This window comes from Aspergillus piperis, assembly GCF_003184755.1.
Source record: "Aspergillus piperis CBS 112811 unplaced genomic scaffold BO85scaffold_45, whole genome shotgun sequence".
In the NCBI taxonomy this organism is placed as follows: Eukaryota; Fungi; Ascomycota; class Eurotiomycetes; order Eurotiales; family Aspergillaceae; genus Aspergillus; species Aspergillus piperis.
The window spans coordinates 24,786-43,232 of NW_020291635.1; the positions used below are offsets into that span (position 1 = coordinate 24,786).

An 18,447-nucleotide genomic window follows, 5' to 3' on the forward strand; every position below is an offset into this window, starting at 1 on the left:
GCGGCGAGCGTCATTCCATTTGACTCATGGCGGCCACTCGCCCGTCGCCTTTAAATCCTACCCATTCTTCCTCTGCGTCACCGTTTTGTCTGGCTCCCTGGTTTCTTTTTAAGCTTCTCAACTGTTTTTTTTCTCTTCCTTCCTCATTGCAAGAATCACTGTCCTGTCCTCTCTTCTTCCGTGAGGTGATTCACTACTAATATATCTACAACCTCTCCATCACCTCCTCCTCCCCATATCTTCCACCCGCATTTCCTCTCCTCTCATTTCCCCGCTGCGGATCCTCCCGCTTCTCCTCCATCACCATGCCTATGTACGTGTCTCCCACTATTGCTCAATTTCCCTCAATTATGGTGGTGTCTGCGTTAAACAGATGCTTTAATTGCAGTCATAATTGCACGTCAATTGATCCTCGTCCACCGACTGACTCTTCCTTGTCTCTTCAGGCTCAAGGACCCCTCCCAGAAATACAAGCGCTTTCAGCCCCTCCATCTTCCCGATCGCCAATGGCCCAACAAGACCATCGACAACCCGCCCCGGTGGCTGGCCACCGATTTGCGTGATGGCAACCAGAGTCTGCCCGATCCTATGGTAAGTTCATTACATTGAGCAATGGGCAGAAAATTAGCATAACCCGGCTGACCACTTCTCTCGTGTGAAACGTACAGGATGGGCAACAAAAACTCCGCTTCTTCAAGATGCTCGTCGACATTGGCTACAAGGAAATCGAAGTCTCTTTCCCCTCCGCCTCGCAAACCGACTTCGACTTCACCCGTAGCTTGGTCGAGACCCCCGGTCTGTGCCCCGATGATGTCTGGCTTCAGGTCCTCTCCCCCTGCAGAGAAGATCTGATCCGTCGTACGGTCGATTCCCTGAAGGGTGCCAAGAAGGCTATTCTGCACATCTACCTGGCTACCAGCCCCTGCTTCCGTCGCATCGTCTTCAACATGGACAAGCAGAAGAGTTTGGAAATGGCCGTGCGCTGCACCAAGTATGCTCGCTCAATCACCAAGGATGACCCGTCGACTGCCGGAACCGAATGGCACTTTGAGTTCTCCCCCGAGACCTTCTCTGACACTGAGCCCGAGTTCGCTGCTCAAGTCTGTGAAGCCGTCAAGGCGGCGTGGGAGCCCACGGAGAAGGACCCCATCATCTTCAACTTGCCGGCCACGGTAGAGATGTCCACCCCCAACGTCTTCGCCGACCAGGTCGAGTACTTCTGCCGCAATGTCTCCGAGCGCGAGAAGTACGTCGTATCCATCCACCCCCACAATGACCGTGGCTGCGCCATTGCCGCTGCCGAACTCGCCCAGATGGCTGGTGCCCAGCGTGTCGAAGGAACCCTGTTCGGAAACGGTGAGCGGACGGGTAACGTGGACTTGGTCACCTTGGCTCTGAACTTATATACCCAGGGTATCTCCCCCAAGGTGGACTTCTCCGATATCAACGCGGTCATCAAGGTGGTCGAGGAAAGCAACAAGATCCCCGTCAACGAGAGATGGCCCTATGGTGGTCAGCTGGTCGTCTGCGCCTTCAGTGGCAGTCACCAGGATGCCATCAAGAAGGGATTCAAGCTGCGCGAGACCGCCGGCCCCGAATCCAAGTGGGAAATCCCTTACCTCCCCTTGGACCCCGAGGACATTGGCCGGAACTACGAGGCCGTCATCCGTGTCAACTCCCAGAGTGGCAAGGGTGGTGCCGCCTGGGTTATCTTGCGCAGTCTGGAGCTGGATCTCCCGCGCGCCCTGCAGGTCGAGTTCAGCAAGATCGTGCAGCGCAGAACCGAAGAAGTCAGCCGCGAGCTGCGTCCCTCCGAAGTGGTCGAGCTCTTCCAGGAAGCCTACCACCTCAAGTCCAACCCCCGCTTCAACCTGGTCGACTACAACATCACCACGGATCGGTCGCAGTCGCCTGCGCCTCCTGAGCCCGGCAAAGCCCTCAACACCAAGAACCTCAAGCGTCGCTTCACCGGTGTCATCGAAATCGACGGCATCCAGCACGCCATCACCGGTGTCGGTCCCGGTGCCATCTCCTCCCTGGCCCACGCCCTGGCCACTCTGGGCATCGATCTCGACGTCGTCGACTACAAGGAGCACTCCATCGGTCTGGGTCGTGATGTCAAGGCTGCGACATATATCCAGTGCACTGCAGCAGGCAGCAAGGAACAAGTCTGGGGTGTTGGTATCCACCAGGATGTGGTCCAGGCCAGTTTGATTGCCCTGCTCAGCGCCGCCAGCTCCGTATGTTCTACCTCATCCTTCCCGAATCGAATCATCTTAAAATATATCACATTCACTAACATTTATTCTCTTATTAGTTCCTGACCAGCCGCTCTGGCTCCCCCGCTCCCTTCCGCCCCATCCGCTCCAACACCCTCACCGACGACGACCTCCAAGCTCTGGAGATGCTGAACGGTCCCAACAAGCCCAAGGTTGACATTGAAGCTTTGACCCAGCAGGCCGAGAGCCAGTAAATTGTTCATCTTACATTAGCTAGCATACATCGGTCTCGCTGTCGTCATCATCATCATCTTCTACTTGCATTATATCTCGGGTCCGTGTTTTTTTTTTTTTGGTTTTTTATTTTTCTTTCAACATTTTTTTCTTCTCGGGGTTTTTGGGAAGAGAAAAGTACGAAAATTGTGTGATTTTGAAAGGAAAGACGTATATACGGAGAGGAGGTGGGAATAAAGGGAAAGAAGACGAAAAGAAAGAAAGAAAGGAAGAATTTTGCTTCGATTTGTACAGATTTAGGAATGACGTGATATGAATCTAAATTTTATTTAATTTCAATTGCTTATGGTGGCATAGTGTTACTTCCGTGTCTTCTCCTTGTTGCATTTTCTTTTCGTATAGTGTTGGACTTTGGTGGTAGTAGTAGTAGTGAAAGAGTTCATTCAGTCATTACAGAGAAACAGTAGGGGACTACTGTCTATGTCTACTAAGTATCAATAATCCATATCTTACTCATTCTGGGCACGCGAATACAGCTTGAATATATCTATATAGGATGATATTGTAAGAAGAGCTAAGCTACTACTGCATGCCTATATGATAAATGTAAAAATGCGAATGGGGATGCGGGGGGGTATGTATGTACACAAAAAAAGAATCACAAACACATTTTGCATATCGGTCATCATAGATGGAAAGGAGGAGGGGGAAGTGGGAACGACAAGTAGGCAGGTATATAGATAGCCATTTTCTACCTCTTATAGAAAAAGGGAATAAAATGCATGGGCCATAGGAGAAGACAAACAAGGTAGAGACTGTGTATAAAGGGGAAGAATTTAGAAGAGGGGGATCATGCAAACGTGTAGCCGTGATTTTCTTTTTATCGGGGCTATGCAAAAAGAAGACAAGCAGATAATAGGGAAATGGAGAAGAAGATGATAAAAGAAAATGGAATGCTAATCTTACTTCACCCTTGCTTATTAGGCATCAGGGAGCTGTTAGATGGTGTGTGCTTTTGTTGATGCTGCTGCTGCTGCTGCTCATCAAGTATGTATGTATGTACTAGATTTGGTTGCGGTGGAGGCCGTGGGCATCATCGTATCCCAGATTGGCCTGGTACATGAGAGCTTCTTGGGGCCAGTCGCCGGTACTTCCCTCCATAGGATCTGCGAGGGGTGTGCGGTTGTAAGAATCGGTCCGAACAGGGTAGCTTCCATTGCTTGGGGCGCGTTGCGGCTCATCGTGAGCTGGGACATTGGTTCGGTAGGGGAGGCTCTCGGGCATATGCCCGTGGCCAGCAGACTCGGTCAGTGATCCTGCTGTGGCCGAGTTGGCAAAGTCACCAAAGTCGAAGCCAAAGTCGGGGTTGCTGATGGTCGTGGGGAGTTCTTTCCGTGGCACAGCGGGAGCCCCGTTCGTTGAGGCGCTGGTCGGCCGGGCTGGCTCTGCGATGTGCGGGACGGAAGGCATACCACCTTCGGGCAGGGTGCCAGTAGGACTGTGGATGCTTGGCTCTGGGATAGGGGGATAGGAGCCCATGGTCGCTTCGGAATGCTCGACCAGAATTGGAGCCGGGGAGCGAGGCATGAGATCAGGATCCGGTACGACAGTGGATCGCCGAGTGCTGTTGCCCATGGTGCTTCCGGGTTTCGAGCTGCGGCTGACACGATGCTGAGGAGCTTCAGCAAATGGGTGCTCGGGACCCTCTCCGTCACGGATGCTAAACTGAGCAATGGTCCGCAGCTTCCGAGTAACCCATGACGCCAACACCTTCCCACGTTGTTTCTCACCGAGACGGGACCGAGGGAAGTCCCCGTGTGAAACAAATGCCACGATATCCGCGATGACCTGGTGCTCGTTGAGGATGGCGTCGACAATCACAGGGACCAGAGACGCTAGATAAGCCTTTCTTGTAACCTCGACAACGACCACGATCAAGCCTCCAGCTTGGAAGACAGCACTAGATAGACGGATTAGTAACAGGCATTTGAGAGTCGAGTAAGGCAGAAACTTACCATCCCCCAGATACGATATTGCGGTGGCATCGCTCCACAGAGTATTCGATGTCCATCGGGAAGTGATTCAGACCATTAACTTCGAAGGTTTCACCAATTCCTCCAAGAACAAACAGCACTTGCATTTCGACAGGCTGGCCACCGGGGCCAATGGGTCTCGTAACTGTGTGAAGGAAGCCAAGATCACCAGTACGCACGTACGCGACGTTGGGATCGCCATCCATAACCCGACCATTGAAACGCTCCATATCGAAATCCTGTTTGGATCCGTAAAATGACTTGGCGCAAGCGTCCGACTGGATCCAAATCTCACCATACTCGCCGACGTGGGACAGAGTGCATGTCTCTGGGTTCACGATAGCTATTTGCGTATTTACTGGGACCATACCCGAGTCTTGAATGACAAGAGCAGTGGGATCGGTGTCTGGATCCACGGGGCAGATCAGTCCACGGCGCAAAGCCCTGATGTCGAGCCACAGCTCAACAGGCTCGATGCACATGTAGGATCTGGTAACAACCATGGGGTTGAGGACGTGGGAATACACGATGTTGATGGCAGTACGGTCCAAGCTGGCAGAAGCAAAATGGAGGCGCACTTTCTGGTCTGTAATCACGTTAGCGCTACAGCGTCTGACTAGGGATGTAAATTGGAAACGCACAAATATCGACTCTTGGACGGCCTTCGGCTGAGATCATCAAATTCTTCAGCTCTTGCATCTGGAAGCCCTTGCCAGCCATGGCACTCATTGCATAGTCCAGCATTTGGCTAGTAGCGTACGTGTCCTTGATCTTATAGCGTGAAAGGGTAACGAAGAGCGTCATGGGGTTCTGCGCAAAGTCGACAGGCGATACAAGGTAGGTTGGCGCCCCTAAAGCCAGCGTTAGCCCTGCAAACATCGTAGTCCACAGTATAGTTCCTTCTACTTACCAACATAGATACCCATTAGACAGGTATGAAGGAACCCCAGGCCCAAAGTACTCCGTACGCTACCAAGCACCGGCCTTGAGCTAGTCATCTGGCAGGTCTCTTTCTGCACCTTGCACATGCCCATGATTGTATCGTGACCAATATGAACAGAGATTCTCCTCTGGTCCGGTGTCCAATAGGTCCACACCATAGCTGCCTGGTTCGCACTCAGCCAGGAGCTCTTGACCGTAAAACCGAGGTCCCGGCAGCCATGCGACTGCTTGGTAGGCTTTGTAGTGTTGTATATAGCTGGGACACCGATTCGGAGTACTTGCGCAGACTGCTTGATGTGCTGCGAGACGAGCTTCTGTCTTAGCACATGGTCAACATCACTGTTGACAATGATGGCCTTGACATGGAAATCATTAATGACGTGAAGGAAAGCCGGAGCATCTTCGGAGAGACGGTTCTGATCAATGGGGGCGAGGGGGATGGCAACGACACCCAAGCAGAAGCACGCATGTACAGCGTAAACGTATTCTTCCGAATGAGTGTACATCAAAACCAAGTGATCTCCAGGTCGGACCTTAACCTTGTTCTTCAAATACATTGCTACGGCAGCAACCTTCAGGTCAAACTTCTTCCAAGTAATGCCCTTGCCTTCCTTTCCTCGACCGTCGATGGAACAATAAGCTAATTCTTCAGCTTGCCGAGAGACACGCCATTGAAGAAGGTCCACAATGGTGTTGAAGTTGTTGAGGGGCGTGGATGTGCGATCATCCATGACTACGTCACGGTAGTCAACGCCCGAATATTGCTTGTCCTGCAAGGCGAGCAGTTCTTGCCTTGACATCAAGGCCAGCGGAGACCATATACCACCGACTGGGTCAACCCCAACTGGCAAGTTGAGGACGGATCGTTCAACACCGAACTTGACATGCACGCACGGCAGAGTTCCAGAATCAAACTCCTTGCGGCACAGCATGTTACCGATCTCCTGTCTCCCATTCTTCGTAACACGAGGAAGGGTGTTAGGGGCTGTGAGCAGCACGCAATAAACGCGCAAGTGATGCTCCTGATACAGCACTTCCATGCATCTCTCGGCAAGAGATTCAAGAAGAACAGAGTCCAGCTGCCGTGGGGGACCACCTGATGTCGTCGGTGCAGTTGATGCCGCATATGACTCTAATACAACAATGGGAAGATGTTCTTCGTTGACAAAAACATCGAAAGCTGTGCAGTCATGGATCTTGGGGATGTTTTTCAAAATACTGACGATCATGTGTTGGACAAAGAAGTAACGATGTTCGACGATTTCTTGCCCGTGTTCTACCCACTCGACCTTCTGACGCAACCGGTCCTCATAGAGACCAAGCACGAAGATTTTGCCCTCAATGACACAGCCAAGCAGGCCTGTGCGAAGGAATTCTGGCTCAACCAGGATCGGGGTTGGGTTCCCTTCTTCGAACTTATAAGGACGTGCATGGAAGATGGCTTCTGTGTGTTTTGGCAATGCCCAAAAGCCACCAGACAGAGACGGGGAGTCCACCCAGATCTCGCCGATGACGTTTGAAGTGCACAGCAGGTTGGTCTCAGGGTCGACGACAGCCAGTGTGGCATCAGGAATGGGATAGCCGAAGGAGCCGACACGCACGGCGTTGGGCATGGTCCCGGCGAATTTCCTAGCCTCTTCACCCATTGCCAAGACCACAATTTCGTTGCTCTTGAGAGCCTCTTTGTCCAGAAGGACCTCACCAAGCTCAGTCTTTCCTTGCTCTTGCGGGGCTGGCGTAGGAGCACCTCCTCCACCCAGTAAGCTACTGCCAAAACCACTGTTGTTATCAGCCTTTCCAGACCTTTTCTCCTCTTTCTTGCTATCTTCGCGCTCAGCTGGGTCCATCTCATGCGTCAAGGGACAGCCCATGCGCTCTTCGCCACCAAGCCAGTCTCGCATACTGATAACCATGCCACCGTGCTCGGGAAGACACAGCATGGGCGCAACGATTTCTCTGGCCCTCGGGTTTCTCATGGGTCTTAACCACCGATCTGCAAGTATTTCATGGAACTCGGGGTCGACGGTGAGGGTATCTATAAGGCAGAGCTTCACTGTTCCGAAGTTTGGCTCTGAGTTTTTCTTGTAATGCCGTGTCGCCATTGGATCTTGCTGGTAATTGTAAGCGGCAATCTTTAACCCCGGATAGTCTGCAGCCATGATGGTTGCCCTATATTTCGTGATAAGGTGGGCATAGAGACCCGGCGTCTCGACTGCACGGTCCTCTAGCCAGACAGTGGTATGACCACCATATACGGTCATCAAGACGCCGATAATCATACCAATACCTTGTCGAGGGTCGAGGTAGCTGATGATCGTTTCACCACGCGGCCTAGCCATACCCGAGGACATAGGTACAGTTGAAACGATTGCGCTGAGGCAAGCCATTTGATGCATGATTGTCCGGTGGCTCATGACGACACCGCGGAGGTCGCCGGTTGGCGCCCTGGCGAATTCAATATACGCCAGATCTGGAACCACAAGGGGTGGGGTATCGTCCTTCTTCTTTGGGTGATAGCTGCCAAATTCATTGGTCTTCCACCACTCTACTCCCCGGGGCCAATTTAGCTTCTGGGCCGTGATGTCTCTCTGGAAATTCTTTAGGTTGTTCTCTGTCGTTAATGCCAGATGTGCTTGGGTTGAGGTAAGAACCAGGTTGAGACTCTGGTAGTCCTCAAGACTATTGATGGGGACAGCAACGACGCCGGCGATAAAACAGCCCATCAGTGCGACAGCAAATTCGATGACCTCAGAATCCCGGTAAATCAACGCCACGCGATCACCACGATAGAGGTTGCTTTTATCACGAATGACCTGCGCCACCTTTTCAGCGCGACTGGCTAGTTTTTCCCATGTGATGGAAGCAATTTCTTTGCCCTTTTGGTCCAATACCCAATAAGCGGGCTGCTTTCCATGTATCCGCGCTCGATGCCGGAGAACGGCGGGAATGTTGTCGAAGTTCGACATTGGCGTATTCTTGTCATGAGGATCCTGTACGGCAAATGGAATGTCGCGAGGCTCCAGTGGTTGAAGGTGAGCAAGTGCCGGTCCATGAGCGAGTTCAGAAGCGGGGATCAACGGCGGTGCCATATTCGCCGTAGGGGAGAACGTATCCGACTGGGAGTAGCGGTGAAAGCCACCACCGTAGCTATCCCTATAATCATCTTGCTGTTGGCCGGCAAAATCAGAGAAAAACCCCTGCTGGGAGTCGAGCATTGTCGACTGTCGCGTGACTCCACCTGGCGGCATATCATAGGCTCCGATAGGCTCTTCGTAGGCATCGTGGTGATAGCCGGGGTTAAATGCATAGTTTTGGCTCAGAAGCGTGGCTGTACGTGAGCTCTCTTGCATGGGAGGTGCAGGTTTGTTCTTCGGCAGAAAAAGTGAATCGTAGGAGGCAGCCGAGGGGGCTCGATCAGCGGGCAGCAGCATGCTCTCTCTATCATATGAGCCCTGTGTATCCCCACTAACCCTGCGCTCATATCCGAAACTTCCGTTGTTGTAACTATCACGCCCATTGGCAAAGGACTGCGACGAGTCGCCCAGGGTTGTGGACTCCGCCGTTGGGGGTCGGACGTTGAGGATGGCTTGTGGAGGATGGGTTGAGCTTGTGATTGATGAAGTTCCATCCCTTGACGTGGGTGCGCCGAAATCCAGCTTCATATTAGGGCCAAAGAACTGCGACAGGAGAACGGTGCGCCGTTTCTGGTATCTTGATACTAAGTCAGTCCCAACCGTCTATCGGTATATATATTTGAGCCGCCCGCACGAACGATCTGGTAGACCATTTGCTAGGGCTAAAGTTTCACACTCAAATCCATAGTTTGTCTGAATCCAGATAAAGACGAGTTTGCTTACCCCTTCTCCGTAATATCACCTTCCTGATAAGCAGTGAAAGGTTAGTTGGATCTGTCCACAGAACCGCGAATCTGCGGGGTAAAACTATCGGTTGCCAGGATCTCTTCCATACCTCCAATTCTTTATCAAGGTCGCGCAGAGCGGCGTGAAGCTCGGGATTATCGTCCGCCATGATTGCAGAAGCGTTGAGGGTAGACAAATCGAGGGGCTTTCATTCGAAGGCTCGGGGATGCTGAACGGCCAGGGTAAACGGCACCCTCATTGCAGGGTCCCTTAGGAGGAGGGGGGAAAGAGGGAGGGGTCAGAAAGAGGCTGAGGGGGGGAACGAGAGACTTCGGAGAGTCGAGCAGCCCCTTGCGATGTCCCAGTAGATGGATGGGGAATCCGGGAGTTTGTCTTGTCGCTTCTCCGCGCCTGATGAGCCACAACGTCACCTGCCGCGGCGGCTAGGGCCGGTGAGGCGGGCCGGGCACGCAGAATGTGCAGCCAATCACATGCTCAGATGGACGTGCACCGCCACGCGTCAGGAGGAGAAAGAGCAAACAATCTCGGCATCCGGAGAGCACGAGGATCGTCCGCTTCACACCACGAACAGGTGGATGTCGACATTCTGCACCCTCCTTATGGTACTCGGACCTGAAATGACAGGGTTACACCTCATTCCCACATATCTCATCCATCCAATCTGACTCGGGGATATGTCTCGCTACGCCCCTGTGTGTTACTTGATTATCCCGTTTGTGCCTGATATCTTACGCCCTCGGTAGCACAAGCCAGTGTGCCTATTTTTATTCGATATCCTCCGCAAGCCCGCTAATAACGCTCCAGCTGTCGCCGCTTTAGCGGCAATTCAAAATTTGGTGCCAGAGCGGTTGTGGACATCGTGCTAAAAACACTTAGCTTCTTCGAATTCAAAACTAAACTATGACGGTGCCATAAAGACACCTGGGTAGATGAGGCCATCATGGTCTCTTATATCCACTACGCGTGCTAACCACCTTCGAATGTTCGACCGACGACGCTATCTCCATCCTCGGTATTGAAGACTCCGAAATCAAAAGAGGGTCTCCGCTGTACTATTGGCTTGTCAGTCCGTGGTGGGGTCGTCTACTGCTGTTGGTCCCGGCGCCAAGGTTCTCTCAACATCAACGTAGGGCAAAAAAAGGAGTATGATCATCCAAGTTCATGTTATTCACCCACCTTTCTCTGATGGCCAGAGGATATGCCTAAACCGTATGTCAGGAGTACTCAGGTTCTCTATCCAACTAATGATCAGAGAACTCCCCTTGGTATTAAAGCAGACCGGAGACATTATTACTGAACGAATATAAGGAGAGAAGCAGCTGGAGACAGTAGCGGGACCTAAGCTATGCGAAGGCGCCAGTCTTTATGCTGATGGCAGCTCTTGGAAAAGTCTTTACACAAAGATTCCCGGCCACATTTCTTGCTTGTGCGTCTCGGGAATATTGAACAGTTTACGGAAAAGATTGATCGTTTGCGTAAGAAGCTGTCAAGCTTGCTCATGTGATGCATTCCCTCAGTACTATAATGCCTAGGCAACGGATCTAGGCCGTTTCCCAAACTTAGCTGATCATATTTTTCAAAGTCATGCCCGAGACAGAAGGGTAGTTCATGCAGAGCTGTCCTGTATGAAGATAAATCGAATTCATCTAGCTTGTCTTTTCAGAGAAAGCTCTTGGGCTAACTACTTCATATGTATAATACTCGAATCAGTATCTTTATCGAAACAAAGCCGTTAGTGGAGGATAAGTCATTCTTGATATACTTCTGGTTTATTGGTGTTCCCCCAGGGACACACGACCTCACAAGTGCAATGCATGTCTCTATACAGAAAGTAGTGGGGGAACAGTGCATGCAATAGCGTTCCGACTTCAGAGTTGCATTCATTGAAAGAGAACTCATATCAGAGTGAAAACTTCATCATACTACTAATGTTGAGCCGAATTGCTGAGAGCAGGATACCATTCCCAGAAGGCCCACCCACATAGCAGGCGGCATGCGCGACCTAAATGTGAATGTTATGTTTCATCAAGTAGTTTTATGATCAATAACTAGTTGGACTATACAAGTGAAGTAATAACAACAATTTAACACCTGCCGCAGTTCCCTGAATTGTTCGCATCTAATTAAGATAATAGTATGTCTTCTTGGGCCCCTAGGCTTTACTGTACGCTCTGATATACCACTATATTTAGCACCTATATAGGTGAAAACATTGTACTGGAATCATGAATAGGACATGTCTTGTCCAGGCCATGTGATAAGCATCTTGTGTGCTTTTTTTGCTTTCCATAATGCGCTATGCAAAATAGCCTATATGAGGCGAGGCGTCCGCTAAATTCAGAGATAAACCATTGTTGCGTATCTGTATAATACAGAGCAGTCAACGGAAAATATCTACTGCACATTGAGATCCCTTGTGGGTGTATGGCTTGAATAGAAAATGGAGGCGGATCGTCAAAGTGAGCGCCAAATACTTGCGCTCTCCCTCAAAACCGGTTGGATGTCGTGCAGCGCTTACTATCTCGAAGTAAACGATGTCTTTGAATGCATATAGGCCCGGAAATTTTCAACATAGTCCGTAAATTATGGCTAAAGATGAGAGTTTGGTGAACAGCTGATTCGGTGTCCAAGACATTCTTCGTCAAGATGAACAATTCAAACAAACTGAAACAGCGTAGGAAGTGATGACAACGTAACCTTATTGCTTGAAATTCCGCTTCGTTGCATACAAGAGTATGCTCACTTTTTGAAACTATCCGGCAGAAGACTGATGACAGTCTAAGATTGCATTGCATCTAGATCCATGTATGATATGGCGGGTTGGAAGCGGAGCATTGGTGAACAGTATTGTAGGGGCATCCAGCGCTAGTCCTAGTTTGGGATAGGGTGCCAGAATCCAGATGTGACCATCACATGACACCACCCGCGCCATTGGCGGTCAGTCCTGCCCTAACCCACCACCCGCTAAGCGAGGCGCACCTCGAATTTCCTTGCGCTCAGCGACACATTTCAGCCGCCCGACTGTATTCGTCGACGTTGAAGGATCACCAACGACACCGTCCGCCACCTACACGTATCCCTCCCTCGGCAACAGGTGCATACGTCGACCAAAATGTCTGAACACGGCGAAGTCGAGGTCGAAAACCCCGCTGCGGCCTTCCAGGTCCTGCCCAAGGAGGCTATCGCGGAGATGGGATCCGTGAAGCTGTTCAACAAGTGGAGCTACGAGGATGTTGAGATCAGGGACATCTCCTTGACGTAGGTGCTCCCCAATTCATCGCGATTTTGATTGTTCTACGAGCATGGGTTTTGTGTCGACCGGTGGAAAACGCCATTATCTGTTGGGAGACAATGGACTCGACATGCACGGAGGAAAACGCACGACAAAAATGGGATATCTGCGAAGGGAATCACGATGGAAAAAAAAAAAATTGCGAATTGGCACAGAAACGAGATATGCTGACTCGGCTTCACCTTCAATAGCGACTACGTCCAGATCCGCTCCCCTGTCTACCTTCCTCACTCCGCTGGCCGCTATGCTGCCAAGCGTTTCCGCAAGGCTCAGTGCCCCATCATCGAGCGCCTGACCAACTCCCTCATGATGAACGGCCGCAACAACGGAAAGAAGCTCATGGCTGTCCGCATCGTTGCCCACGCCTTCGAGATCGTACGTCACCTCTCATATTCTCCAATGCCTTCTGCACGCAGAACGGCTAGGGAACGCAAACCACAGAACCAGACACAGAAAACTAACCGGGTAATCCATTGTAGATCCACATCATGACCGACCAGAACCCTCTCCAGGTCGCCGTTGACGCTATCGTCAACTGCGGTCCTCGCGAAGACAGCACCCGTATCGGTTCCGCTGGTACCGTCCGTCGTCAGGCCGTCGATGTGTCTCCCCTCCGCCGTGTCAACCAGGCTATTGCCCTCCTGACCATCGGTGCTCGCGAGGCCTCTTTCCGTAACATCAAGAGCATTGCTGAGTGCCTGGCTGAAGAGCTCATCAACGCTGCCAAGGGTTCCTCCAACTCCTACGCCATCAAGAAGAAGGACGAGCTCGAGCGTGTTGCCAAGTCCAACCGGTAAAGTGGGAATTTTGGGCGTATTCTCCGTTTGGTCCTGGTTTTGCGTGTACTGGAGTGGACGGGGGGTTTATTAGGATTCAGTCGATTTGCATGCATCTGCGCGACTGTACATACCTGAAAACAGTCACGGGAGGGAGCGAGATCCTAAAAATGAGAGAATCGGACGGCTTTCTTCTACAGTAGTTGAGATGCGATCATGAAGACCTCTGGCTTGTGAAGTCAATACCTTTATCTATTTTTTTACACGAAAAAGATTTCCCTGTTTCAACCATCGTTCCCCTGCCACCTCCGATGTGGCGACGAACTACGCAAACGTAGACTCAAAACACCTTAAATGAACATGTCAAGGAGCACAAAGAAAGTGTTCTAGATTCCCAGTAGATTACAACCCGTAAACGCTTAATATTGCAGAGACCATGATAATCAGAGTCCCTGTGCAGAAGTGCCCGTGCAGGCAAGTCCCAAGGACTGGCTGCGGCTTATCGATAGGCCAGACCCGTCGCTGCGAAAAAAATGTTCGGGGCTCTGTTATCGGCCCTGGCAACCGTCGCCCGCCTTTCTTTTCCCTCAACCACCCACTTCATCCCACTCAGTTTCACCACTATAATACGCAAAGATGGTGAAAAGAAAGTTGGGAGCCTTGGAAAAGGTCGAGGCTGATCTGTAAGTGATCTTATACCGTCGCTGTGTGGCTACGGACCCCCTCCCCGAGACGAAGAATTTCGCCTGTCGCTAACTCACTGCTTCTCATAGGCCCAACCTGCAGCACAAGATTCGGAGAGATCCCAAGTATGTTTTACTATGAACAATGCGATTAGATGCCAATAATATCAGAATGGCGTGCTAACTGTCGCTTACTGGTGAAGATCCTACATTGAAGACTTCCGCGCTCAGCACTACCAATATGAGAGTCACCGAGAAATTTTCATGACCGCGCCTTCGTCGACCACAGAGACGGGTCTGATATCTCTTCGAGAATTGATCGACTTCATTGCTCATGTGGCCGACTGCTACCCCGAGATTACGAAGGACTTCCCTCAGCAGCTCATGGATATCTTGAGCCAGCACCATCTGATCCTTCAGCCAGAGTTGCGCGAAAAGATCGTCGGTAGCTTGGTGCTTCTGAGGAAGAAGGAATTGTTGGACTCGGCGACGTATGTTTATCCATGGACTGCCAGATGCGCATGTGGCTGGTTGCTAATTGGCATCATATCTCCAGATTGCTTCAGACTCTGTTCCCTATCCTTATCTCCACCCCCAGCAAAACCCTACGAGCTCTGATCTTCCAAAAGATCCTCATGGACCTTCGTCAGGCCAATGCGAAGACCACGAACCACAAGCTTAACCGCACCATGCAGACCGTCCTGTTCAACTTGGTGACTTCGGACCGGACTTCTTCTAAGGGCCTGTGGGCTATCAAGCTTACGCGCGAACTGTGGAAGCGCCAGATCTGGACAGATGCCAAGGCTGTTGAGGTCATGAAGGAAGCCAGTCTGGCATCGAACGAAAAAGTCATCGTTGGCGGTGTTCGCTTCTTCTTGGGTGGTGACAAAGAGCGCGAGGAAATGGAAGATGAGAGCAGTGACGAAGAAGCCATTGACTTGGGGCGAGTAAAGCATCAAGTCGGCATCAACAAGAAGACCAGGAAGAAGTCCCGTGCGGTTGAGAAGGCCAAGGCAACCGTAAAGAAGAGGGAGCGCAAGAAGAACCAGCCGCATCCTCTGAACTTCTCCGCTTTGCATCTTCTCCACGATCCCCAGGGCTACGCCGAGTCCTTGTTCTCGAAGCATTTGCAGAGCACTAAGTCCAAGCTCAACTTGGACCAAAAGCTTATGGTACTTCAGCTGGTGACCCGCCTTGTCGGATTGCATAAACTGCATATCATGCACCTCTACTCCTACTTCCAGAAATTCCTGACTCCCCGTCAGCCATCCGTCACGTCGTTCTTGGCTTCGCTGGCGCAAGCATCCCACGACTTGGTCCCCCCGGATGACCTGGAGCCCTTGGTTCAGAAGATCGCAAATGAGTTCGTCTCGGAAGCCTCAGCGTCTGAGGTCGCATCGGCCGGTCTCAACGCTATTCGAGAGATTTGCGCACGACAGCCACTCGCCATGAATGAGACCTTGTTGCAGGATCTTGTCATGTACCGCAAGAGTAAGGATAAGGGTGTCATGATGGCGGGTCGAGGTCTGCTCAGTCTGTTCCGGGAGGTTAACCCTGAGATGCTCAAGAGACGGGACCGCGGCAAGGACGCTTCCATCGGCCTTAAGGCTGGAGAGAGGAAAGAGAAGCGCTTCGCGGAACAAGAGGCCGGTGGCATTGAGGGTCTGGAGCTCCTGGAGAAATGGAAGGAGGAGGAGCGCCGGAAGAGAAGAGCTGAGAAGGGCTTGGCTTCTGATGCTTCTGATGATGAGGAGGAAGGCGAGGAGGACAACTGGGCATCCTGGAATGTGGAAGATGATGAGGACAGCGACGACTCGGGCGACTGGATCAATGTGCAGAGCGACGCTGAAATCGACATCAGCGATTCCGAGGACGAGAAAGACGGACCTCCCGCCAAGAAGGCCAAGTCCAGTGAAAGCAGCAGTGATGATAAGGCGGAGAAGAAGGAAGAAGAGAAGGAAGAGTCTGCTGAGGCCAAGTTCTCCAAGCTTGCAACAACTCGCATTCTCACCCCGGCTGACCTGGCTAAGCTCCAAGAGCTGCGTACTGAAGCCGCCATCAACTCACTCGTGCCAGGCGCGAAGAAGCGTGATCGTGACGATCCTCTGACGGCCGAAGAGATCGAGGGCCTGGCTGCTCTCTCTGCCGGCAAGGCCACGCGCGAGGAGCGGATTGCTCATGCTAAGGAAGGCAAGACTGATCGGTCTGAGCACAAGAGTATTACGGCCAAGCGCAAGGAGCGCAAGCAGGATCAGGGCAAGAGTACGACCAACAAGGAGAAGGCGCGCAAGAAGAACTTCTTGATGACCCTGGGTAAGGCCAAGAGCAAGAACAAGCGGAGTTTGGTGCAAACCCGCGCCGTCCTCAAGGCTCATCATGATCGGGCCAAGCGGGGAGGTCGCAGAGGAAACATTGGTTAAGGTATATATGGTGATACCCTATCGTAGATCTATTGTTTCGTTCCATGTTCTAGTTACTGTTGTATCATCGAGCCTCTTGGTTCATCTCCTTTGGATGTCCTAAAAAGCGTGCCTTTTTGTATATAGAGCTCTTCTGCAATGACCGAACTATTAGACATGTTCTAGTAACTATCTGCGCTCCCCACAATGCTAGTAGGATATACTCCGTACGTCAAAGTCTACCTTAAATAATCTACATGCACTTCCATCAAATCCATAAAATATGGAGTAGTTCCATGTCAGGCCCAAAGAGGATAAATTGACAAGTGACACGTGCCGGGCGCGTCGTGGCGCGTCGCGTTCCGTGCCTCAGGTTCTTTCCCTCACCAGCCTCTTTCTTTTCTCTTCTTCCTCTTCTTGCTATTAGAGATTCTATTATCCCCCTCTCCCCTCCACAGCCCTTGCATTTTCTCTTACTACATCGCACATTCCAAAATATATTTCCTGTCAAATCAGAAGCCGTCCTTTCAGACCTAAGTGGTCCCCCACGAGCATACAAACAGACTAGACCACTACAACTTCTCCACTCCCCGCATAGACAAAAGTCCCGTCTGTCTCTATCCAATTCAGTCCAACATGTCCCCCTCCCTCCAGTCCCCCACCACCACCAAGGCCTCCGACCTGGCCTCCAAACGCAGACGCTTTCAGCCACCAATCACTAGCTTCTTCTCAACTACATCTACACCTCCCTCAGAAGACAATGACAACGTGACCACCGACCGCACCCACCACCTCTCTCACAACCACTACTCCGCCGCAACCTGCTCCCCCACCCCCATCGTCCCCACCAAAGTCCAAGCCTCCCTCCTCTCCGTCGGCATGCGCGTTCGCAAATCCGTCGCAGAGGGCTACAAGACTCGTCTGGCGAAGCCCGACCCCAGTTTCTCCGAGCTGGCTCCCTACAGCGGCATGCGCAGTCATTCCGCACCCATGAACCTTATCACCGATGACGAAGGCGACGCTTTCTCCCTCCCCTCCAGCAGCCAGGAGTCCAACGCCGGTGGTCAGAAACGCTCTCATGATATGGACTTTGACCTCGACGATAGTGAGGACGATGACGTTGCTGCTTCGGGTTTGGGTCTATCTACACACAATGCTACTTCCATGGGCCGGACCATCCTTGCGCCCAAGTTGAATCAGCAGCGAAGACGGTTCGTGACGCTGCGGAAACATGCCACTATTTCTGAGGGCATGGGTATGGATATTGACGACTTTGAGGAAGCCTCCTTCTTGCGCAGTCGCGAGGAGGTGGATATGGAGTATGGCTCTGTGAGTCGAAGCTCGGAGATTGAAATGGGTGGAATTTAAACGTGTTGTTACTATTGCTGGGGAGTTTCTTTTTTTTCCCATTCTTTCTCTCGTCGTTTCTGGAATATCTTATTAGCCGGAGTTAACGTGGATTGGGCTGGGTTTGGGTGGTTGTACTATTATCTGTTGTGCTTTTCGTTTGCGTGCAATGTGCCTTGGGGACACAGAGTGCCATAGGCTGGTTCTATGTGCTGGAAGACAAGCCGGGTGGATGATTTGATGCATGATGCATACTGTTCGTTATTTCGCCCGTTGTGTTTCCTTACCCTGTCTGTCTGTCTGTTTTTCTTATGCATAGTCTTACTCGACCTCTGCTTGCTCTACTGTTGTTTGTTATCAAGCACCCTGTACATATAACCCGATTGCGATGACTCTATCTGTTCAACCTTCCTAGTTAGGCTAATACAATAGCCAGCACCCATGCAGCAGACCTGAATCTGAACTGCATTGAATAATAAATCAAAGAACCATTAAAGGTTATCCTTCAGCAGTAATAAGAGGTAATATGAGACCTAATATACAATTTACTAAATTAAATTCTAAAACACGTATTGGATCTTTTGGTGTTAAAGGTTGAGTAAGTGGTACATAATTATAATTATAATAATAATAACAATATC

General features: G+C 51.2%; 5 protein-coding genes across 5 annotated transcripts; 4 read left to right on the top strand and 1 right to left on the bottom strand.

Annotated features, from left to right (window-relative positions):
• The first annotated feature begins 82 nt into the window (after positions 1-82).
• On the top strand, positions 83-2,850 carry BO85DRAFT_433133 (2-isopropylmalate synthase). The gene is made up of 4 exons (XM_025658407.1): positions 83-313; positions 447-591; positions 669-2,240; positions 2,318-2,850. Exons 1-4 carry the CDS (start codon positions 306-308, stop codon positions 2,471-2,473), a joined length of 1,881 nt encoding a protein of 626 aa, XP_025509571.1. The 5' UTR covers positions 83-305; the 3' UTR covers positions 2,474-2,850.
• A 665-nt stretch (positions 2,851-3,515) lies between these two features.
• BO85DRAFT_493752 (putative AMP binding domain protein) lies at positions 3,516-9,457 on the bottom strand (the record flags this gene model as incomplete). Its single annotated transcript, XM_025663846.1, has 6 exons — positions 3,516-4,413; positions 4,469-5,072; positions 5,128-5,337; positions 5,397-9,139; positions 9,286-9,308; positions 9,398-9,457. 6 exons carry the CDS (start codon positions 9,455-9,457, stop codon positions 3,516-3,518), a joined length of 5,538 nt encoding a protein of 1,845 aa, XP_025509572.1.
• A 2,884-nt stretch (positions 9,458-12,341) lies between these two features.
• Positions 12,342-13,676, top strand: BO85DRAFT_454662 (40S ribosomal protein uS7). The gene is made up of 3 exons (XM_025661337.1): positions 12,342-12,567; positions 12,793-12,976; positions 13,081-13,676. The coding sequence occupies exons 1-3, from the start codon at positions 12,422-12,424 to the stop codon at positions 13,396-13,398; spliced, it is 648 nt and encodes a 215-aa protein (XP_025509573.1). The 5' UTR covers positions 12,342-12,421; the 3' UTR covers positions 13,399-13,676.
• Positions 13,677-13,943: 267 nt separating this feature from the next.
• On the top strand, positions 13,944-16,657 carry BO85DRAFT_433142 (SDA1 family protein). Its single transcript, XM_025658408.1, has 4 exons — positions 13,944-14,060; positions 14,151-14,186; positions 14,264-14,551; positions 14,617-16,657. The coding sequence occupies exons 1-4, from the start codon at positions 14,014-14,016 to the stop codon at positions 16,478-16,480; spliced, it is 2,235 nt and encodes a 744-aa protein (XP_025509574.1). The 5' UTR covers positions 13,944-14,013; the 3' UTR covers positions 16,481-16,657.
• A 241-nt stretch (positions 16,658-16,898) lies between these two features.
• BO85DRAFT_454664 (uncharacterized protein) lies at positions 16,899-18,307 on the top strand. Its single transcript, XM_025661338.1, has one exon. It carries the CDS (start codon positions 17,096-17,098, stop codon positions 17,825-17,827), a length of 732 nt encoding a protein of 243 aa, XP_025509575.1. The 5' UTR covers positions 16,899-17,095; the 3' UTR covers positions 17,828-18,307.
• Positions 18,308-18,447: the final 140 nt, after the last annotated feature.